The sequence below is a fragment of the Hyla sarda genome, chromosome 11 (genome assembly GCF_029499605.1).
Source record: "Hyla sarda isolate aHylSar1 chromosome 11, aHylSar1.hap1, whole genome shotgun sequence".
NCBI lineage: Eukaryota > Metazoa > Chordata > Amphibia > Anura > Hylidae > Hyla > Hyla sarda.
This window is the reverse complement of record NC_079199.1, coordinates 73,603,699-73,612,212: the sequence shown is the minus strand read 5'-3', so window position 1 is coordinate 73,612,212 and position 8,514 is coordinate 73,603,699. Positions and strand designations below refer to the sequence as shown.

Sequence of the window (8,514 nt, the reverse complement as noted above, 5' to 3'; positions counted from 1 at the left end):
GGGGGGCTTTGTAAACGCACATGGCCCCCGACCTCCATTCCAACCGAATTCTCTCTCCAAAAGCCCAATGGCGCTTTCTCTTCCGAGCATTGTAGTTCGCCCGCAGAGCACTTTACATCCACATATGGGGTATTTCCATACTCCAGAGAAAAAGCCCCCAAAAATGTGTAACCCCATTTCTTCTATTACCCCTTGTGAAAATTAGAAATTTGGGGGTAACAATTTTTTTTTTTTTTATGTCCCAATTTAACTAAAGTTCGTCAATCACCTGTGGGGTGTTAAGGCTCACTGTACCCCTTGTTATGTTCCTTAACACCCCACAGGTGATTGACGAGCTTTTGTTAAAGTGGGACGTGAAAATGAAAAATTAGATTTTTAACACTAAAATGCTGGTGTTACCCCAAACTTTTCATTTTCACAAGGAGTAATAGGAGAAAATGCCCCCCAAAATTTGTCACCCCATTTCTCTCAAGTAAGGAAATACCTCATGTGGATGTAAAGTGCTCTGTGGGTGCACTAGAGGGCTCAGAAGGGAAGGAGCGACATTGGGCTTTTGGAGAGCGAATTTTGCTTTAATGTTTTTTTTTTTTTTTGGGGGGGGGGGCATGTCGCATTTAGGAAGCCCCCATTATGCCAGAACAGTAAAAAAAAAAAAAAAAAAACACACATGGCATACTATTTTGTAAACTACAACCCTCAAGGCTCACTGTGCCCCTTATTATGTTCCTTGAGGGGTGTAGTTTACAAAATAGTATGCCATGTGTTTATTTTTTTAATGTTTTACTGTTCTGGCATCATGGGGGCTTCCTAAATGTGACATGCCCCCTAAAAACCATTTCAGCAAAATTCGCTCTCCAAAAACCCAATGTCACTCTTTCCTTCTGAGCCCTCTGGTGCATCCACAGAGAACTTTACATCCATATATGAGGTATTTCTTTACTCAAGAGAAAAATTAATTACAAATTTTGGGGGGGCCTTTTTACCCCTTGTAAAAATGGGGCTACAATAACATTTTAGTGTAAAAAAAAAAATGGACATTGATTTTTCTCCTCCATTTTGCTGCTATTCGACTGAAACATCTAAAGGGTTAACAAACTTTGAATGTCATTTTGAATACTTTTAGGGGTGCAGTTTTCATAATGGGGTCCATTATAGGGGATTCTAACATAAAGACCCTCAAATTCACTTCTAAACTTAACTGGTCCCTGAAAAATTCTGATTTTGAAATTTTCGGGAAAAAATTAAAATAAAGTTGACATGTAAGACATCAGAGGGCTTCAAACATAAAGTAGACATATTGTATATGTGAATCAATATGTAATTTATTTGACATGTCCCTTTTCCTTACAAGCAGAGAGCTTCAAAGTTAGAAAAATGCAAAGTTTTTAAATTTTTCCCGAATTTTTGGAATTTTTCACCAAGAAATTATTAGTATCGACGGAAATTTACCACTAACAAAGTAGAATATGTCACAAAAAACAAAAACAATCTCAGAATCAAATTTATAAGTAAAAGCAGTAATAAGTTAATACATAAAGTGACAGTGGTCAGTTGTGCAAAAAATGCTCCCATCCTTAGGGTTATAATGGGCTCTGTCCCCAAGGGGTTAATAACCACTGTTAAAAAAAGGTGTATGGGTAGTCATTAGGAGGTTAATAATTTTATACGCATCCTCTGCACAGGCAGAGAGCTGACAGATTCCCTTCAAACCTATTTGCTGCTATAAGCAGCGGACTGTTGGATCACTGCCAGGGTATAAAAGCAACCCATACCTTTCCTGGAGCCGATTGTAATTGCTGAACTAATAAAATCTCTTTTTAATTGTGTCAAGGAGGCGGAGCTGAGCTACTAAATTCACACAGTCTCCCGCAATAGTGTCTCTCCCTGCTCTGTGTCCACGTGAGCACATAGACTTATCTAATAGGACCATGTAGGACACATGACAAATAGTTAAGGAAGAATGGGCTGAGCATGCATTTCTCCTGGCTCGTCCTGCTTATCAGTTGGGGCCTAAACACTCAGACCCCAACCGATCAAAACTTTTGATATGTCTCTCTGACACTGCCCATATAAATGTCTTTACGGAGAATTTGGAGCTCTGTATTAGAAAAATGGAACTCCATTTTTGTAAATGAAATAATCTGCACAGAATATTCAACCTAAAAACAAACTAACACCAAAATTGTCTTGGATAGCAGACATTTATGTTAGGACATGAGGAAGTAACATGAAGACATACATGCATGTTTGGTTCAATATATTAATATATTTGTGTACACTAGATTTATAAAAATGGCTGACTAGCCCTGACCACTTGTGAGTGTCCTTTTCAAAAACAGTATGCAAATAACGTCAACCCTGCGTGAATGGAGATAGTTTCCTCGATGTCAAGTATTAAGAATTTTATGTTATTACCACACACTTGAGGGTCAAGTAACATAGAAAGGCACAGTTTTCATTTTGGCAGGTGTTGCTTTTTCTTGTCTCCTCTTTCTTCTAAGTCGGGACAGCAGACAGTTCCTGCCTCTGTGCCAAATTTACAGAGTCATCTCCTTCCATTACAAAACTAATATTGACAAAGGAACTAGCGGCATCAGGCTGCTCTGACTCAGGGCAAGTCTCATGCTGCTGTGGAGTGTGCTGCTCTTGGTACTTTTTCTCTGCCTGCTCAGACATTTCATTCTCTTCTTCCTCCTCTTCAACCTACAAAACAAGAGAGATGCATTACTTTGTTTAACAAATAGAGGCAAGGCATGACCTACCTCAAGTCTAATTTCCACTTTCTCATTTTATATATTTTGCATAAAACGTAATTCAATATTTAATGCATATCCAGAAATCAATCTGATGATTTTAAAGGTAGACTCTGCTTTTTGGGTAGGTTCGCAGAGAGTTTCCTGCTGAAAATTTGAGCCACGGTGGGTTTACCACAGATGATTTTCTGCAGCGGAATTTCCAGACCCGATAGAAATCAATGCAATCTGCTGCAAATTTTTTACTCACTGCCAAGGCTGAAGCTCGCAGTTTGAAACGTGCTGTAAACCCGCTTGTGTGACCCTACCCTAATGGTCTGTTCACACCGGCGATTTACCTGCAGATTTTCCACAGCATATTTGCTGCGGAAGATCCGCAGTGGACTTTGCTACTATTGATTTTGATGGGTCAGCAGAAAACCCACAATAGAGACAGGTTTGCAGATTTTCCTTCGGACCCATTTTCCGCAGGTAATCCGCCCGTGTGAAAGTGCCCTTAGGGTGTATTCTCACGTACAGGATCTGCTGCATATTTGATGCTGCAGGATTCAATGTGAGTTAAATGATTGATCACAGCATTAAATCTGCAGCAGATCCTGTATGTGTGAATACTATCTAAATGGACTAAATATCTACTGTGTGAACAGTCACCAGTAATATGCCTGTATTCTTAGACCAGGTACTAAGAACATGCACCACTAGAGGCAAGTCCTTAATTCGTGACACTGATTATTTTTTACGCAAGACTGACAACATTACCGCACCTGAGGCGGTCATTGTTGCGTCACTTGACGTGGTCAGCTTGTACACGTCCATCAATCATGATGAGGGTGTGCAGGCGATCAGGTCGGCGATTCAACAGGACCTCCCTGGTAAGTATGCATTTATTATTTACTTACTGGAATTAGTGTTAACCAAGAATTATTTTACCTTCAATGACAATTTCTTCTTACAAATTAATGGGACCGCAATGGGGACAAATGTGGTGCCTACTTTCACAAACATGTTCGTTGCCCATCTAGAATATTTTGTCTATGCATCTCCCAACTTCAGCCATGTGCTGGGGTGATGGAGATAAATCGAAACATTCCCCAGAAATATTACAACATATCTTTAATGTAAACCGTTTAAGGATTTAATTATTCTCCTCTCTGTGCGTGCATGATCAGACAATCATTCCCTATCCTGCAGATAGGGAATAAGTAGTATAAGGCTGCAGTACTCCTTTAAAGCCAGTACACATTGTGATTACACTTTAAATATCTTTGAGTGATTTAAATACAATTTTCTAATATTGGAAAAACTCTTTAACCCTGCACTTCTACTGGTTTGTTCTTAAAATCAGTATGGGTCTGAACTCTCAGACACCGAAAATTTTTGACAAGTCTCTGCAACATGTCAAAAGTTTTTTCTAATGATAATAAAAAGGTACACTTTGAAGCTACCTGCTTAGTATTGTGTAGGTCCCCTCTGTGCTACCAACTAGAGATGAGCGAAGTTACAGTGATTAGATTCGTCACAAACTTCTCGGCTCGGCAGTTGCTGACTTTAGCCTACATAAATTAGTTCAGCTTTCAGGTGCTCCGGTGGGCTGGAAAAGGTGGATACAGTCCCAGGAGACTCTCTCCTAGGACTGTATCCCTCTTTTCCAGCCCAACGGAGCACCTGATAGCTGAACTAATTTATGCAGGCTAAAATCAGCAACTGCCGAGCCAAGAAGTTTGTGACAAATCCAATCACTGTAACTTTGCTCATCTCTACTACCAACACAGTTGCAAATTGTCAAGGCAGACTTAACAAGATCTAGAAACGAGTCCTTTCAATCTGGCACCAAGACACTAGCAGTAGATCCTTTAAGTTGTAAAATTGGGCCTTCATGGACCAAACTTGTTTTTCCACCACATCCCACACACATCAGATTAACATCTCAGGAATTAGGAGGTCTAGTTAACTATGTCATGTTCCCCAAACTTTTCCTAATTTTTGAAGTGTGGTGGGGCACATTATTCTGAAGAAAGAGGCCACTGACATAAGGAAATACTGTTACCATAAAGGAGTGTACTTTGGGCCAGCCATTCATGTAAATGTTACTTTGATACTGGCTGACCAAGGTTTTCTTGCATAATACAACCTTAAAAGGGGTACTCCCGTGGAAAACATTTTTTTTTAAATCAACTGGTGCCAGAAAGTTAAACAGATTTGTAAATTACTTCTATAAAAAAAAAATCTTAATCCTTCCAGTACTTTTTAGGGGCTATATACTACAGAAGAAATGCTTTTCTTTTTGGATTTCTCTAATGTCACGACCACAGTGCTTTCTGCTGACCTCTGCTGTCCATTTTTGGAACTGTCCAGAGCAGGAGAAAATCCATCCCCATAGCAAACATATGCTGCTCTGGACAGTTCCTAAAATGGACAGCAGAGGTCAACAGAGAGCACTGTGGTCATGACATCAGAGAAATCCAAGAAGAAAAGCATTTTCTCTGTAGTATACAGCCCATAAAATGTATTGGAAGGATTAAGATTTTTTTAATAGAAGTAATTTACAAATCTGTTTAACTTTCAGGCACCAGTTGATTTTTTTTTTTTTTTTTTTTTAAGTTTTCCATGGGAGTACCCCTTTAATTAGCTTGCCTTCTTCCGATGTAAGCACCCATTGTAGGCACTTACAGTGCGCCACAGTGGTCAGCATGGCTACTCTGAGTGGTCTATTTAAACACTTGCCCATTTTTCCTACTTCCAACGTAACTGCTTCAAGAACTGACTGTTCACTTGCTGCCTAATGCACTATGCTGGATAAGGGGACATACAATCGTAAGATGCTCACAACTAAGAGAACCATTCAGACAGAATTTAGACAACCACTGCTAAAGGTATCATTTGAACTCTATGTACTATACAAGTTATGGTTTAAAAATGTGTAAATCACCAGCTCTCACTTAAAGGGTTACCTCAGGGAAATTATTATTTACACACACACATACATACACACAATGTTATGGCTGTCGGAAAAGGATTGCAGTAACATGTTTTGGTATACACATGTATATTCCCTTTGTTTATATAGGAACTAAATCAAAAAAGGGAGGGAAAAAAAGCAAATTGGACATAATATCACACCAAACTCCAAAAATTGGCTGGTCAAAATTATTGGCACCCTTAATATATGGTTGCACGCCCTTTGGAAAAAAATAACTGAAATCAATCGCTTACTATAACCATCAATAAGCTTCTTACACCTCTCAGCCGAAATGTTGGACCACTGTTCCTTTGCAAACTGCTCCAGGTGTCTCTTATTGGAAGGCGCCTTTTCCCAACAGCAATTTCAAAATCTCTCTACAGGTGTTCAATGGGATTTAGATCTGGACTCATTGCTGCCACTTCAACTCTCCAGCGCTTTGTTGCCATCCATTTCTGGGTGCTTTTTGATGTATGTTTGGGGTCATTGTCCTGCTGGAAGACCCAAGATCTCGGACGCAAACCCAGCTTTCTGACATTCGGCTGTACAGTGTGACCCAAAATCCGTTGGTAATCCTCAGATTTCATGATGCCTTGCCCACATTCAAGGCACCCAGTGGGAGAGGCAGCAAAACAACCCCAAAACATCATTGAACTTAGTGCTGGGCGATATCACGGTATTTCACGATATTTTTTTTTTTTACATTGAGACTTGCATTGAGGTGGCGTAGCGGAACTAAACGGGCTTTTGGAACTAAATGATCTGAACACTGGGGCAGTGGAGTACCCTTTTAACTAGATGTAACAAACAACCCTACAGCCTCCAGCTGTTGCAAAACTACAACTACCAGCATGTTGGACTATATAGTAGTGTATGGTATAGGTCAGTGTTTCCCAACTAGGGGTGCCTCCAGCTGGAGGGCCTACTGTAGGTATAGTATATTATACAGACCCCTGTCCATCCCAGAACCCTGACTCACCTTCCCAGTTGCTGCAGGGACCGTCCGGGGAGGGTGGTCCGGGCCGTCCATCCTTCCTGTAGTGTCCGGCGGCATTCCGGGTGGAGGGTGAACCGGTCCGGGCTGTCCTTCTCCGGGGGTCCTCTTCTCCACTTCGGGCAGGTTCCGGCCTAGTAACGCTGCATAGACGCCGCTGCGCAGTGACGGCTGTGCGCAGCAACGCACCTGACGTCACGGCGTAGCGGCATCTATGCAGCGTACTAGGCCGGAGCCTGCCCAGAGTGGAGAAGAGGACCCCCGGAGAAGAAGGACAGCCCGGACTGGTTCACCCTCCACCCAGAATGCAGCCGGACACTACAGGAAGGATGGATGGCCCGGACCACCCCCATTACGGGCAAGTTAAAAAAAATTTATTGACTCGGAAGGGTGGGGGAGGGGCCTGACCGGTATAGCGGTATGGGCAAAAATCCATACCGTGGGAGAAAAAAAAACGGTATCCTGTTCATACCGGTATACCGCCCAGCACTAATTGAACTTCCACCATATTTCACTGTAGGTACTGTGATCTTTTCTTTGTAGGCCTCATTCTGATTTTGGTAAACAGGAGAATGATGTGCTTTACCAAAAAGCTCTATCTTGGTCTCATCTGTCCACAAGACGTTTTCCCAGAAGGATTTTGGCTTACTCCTCAAGTTCATTTTGGCAAAATGTAGTCTTGCTTTTTTTATGTCTCTGTGTCAGCAGTGGGGTCCTCCTGGGTCTCCTGCCATATGGTTTCATTTCATTTAAATGTCGACGGATAGTTTGCACTGACACTGATGCTCCCTGAGCCTGCAGGACAACTTTAATATCTTTGGAACTTGTTTGGGGCTGCTTATCCACCATCCGGAATATCCTGCGTTGACACCTTTCATAAATTTTTCTCTTCTGTCCACACCCAGGGAGCTACAGTGCCATGGGTTGCAAACTTCTTGATAATGTTGCGCACCGTGGACAAAGGCAAATATAGATCTCTAGAGATGGACTTGTAACCTTGAGATTGTTGATATTTTTCCACAATTTTGGTTCTCAAGTCCTCAGACAGTTCTCTTCTCCTCTTTCTGTTGTCCATGCTTAGTGTGGCACACACAGACAAACTATGCAAAGACTACCTGAACTTCTCTCCTTTTTATCTGTTTTCAGGTGTGATTTTTATATTGCCTACACCTGTTACTTGCCCCAGATGAGTTTAAAGGAGCATCACATGCTTGAAACAATTTGTCCAATTTGCTTTTTTTCCTCCCCTTTTTGGTTTAGTTCCAATACACACAAAGGGAATAAACATGTGTATAGCAAAACGTGTTACTGCAATGCTTTTCTGTGAGAAATACTTCATTTTTTAGAAAAAAATTTGGGGTGCCAACATTTACGGCCATGACTGTATATGAAAGAAAAGCTCCAAAAGCCACCAAACTTCCTGGATATGTTCCCTGTAAACCAATCCTGCCTGATATGCATGGATCCTGTCGTCTCGGTTGTCTTCTCTGGCTGCTTGATATCCTTTGTCATCCTTCTCTCCCCTTGCCTACATCTCCCAGCAATCATTGCAGTTCTGCTCTGCCAGCCTCCACCCTCCTGTTCTGAGCAGCAGAGAGAGATTCAGTGCCTTATTGGCTAAGGCTGCACACACCTCCCAGTTCTCAGCACTAAAGGGAGCATGACTCATCAGTGCAGTGTAGAAAGCACATGGCCTAGGTCTCGGGGAGGTTGGGGGCTGCTTCAACAGAGAGCTTTGGACATAGACAGAGAGGATGACTGGATGATGTCATTCCCTCACTACATGCATGTAAGTAACAACCAAAAAA

The 8,514-nt window shown here is 41.7% G+C and overlaps 1 protein-coding gene across 2 annotated transcripts in view; it reads right to left on the bottom strand.

The window, feature by feature from the left end:
• Positions 1 to 1,021: 1,021 nt before the first annotated feature.
• Positions 1,022 to 8,514, bottom strand: part of FAM177A1 (family with sequence similarity 177 member A1) — a 71,138-nt gene continuing 63,645 nt past the window's right edge. The window contains exon 5 of one of the 2 annotated variants that reach the window (XM_056545309.1): positions 1,022 to 2,703. In XM_056545309.1, the coding sequence (XP_056401284.1) occupies positions 2,497 to 2,703 (207 nt within the window). In that variant the 3' untranslated portion in view covers positions 1,022 to 2,496. The remainder of the gene's footprint in view (positions 2,704 to 8,514) is intronic. The other variant, XM_056545310.1, reaches the window with a different exon arrangement.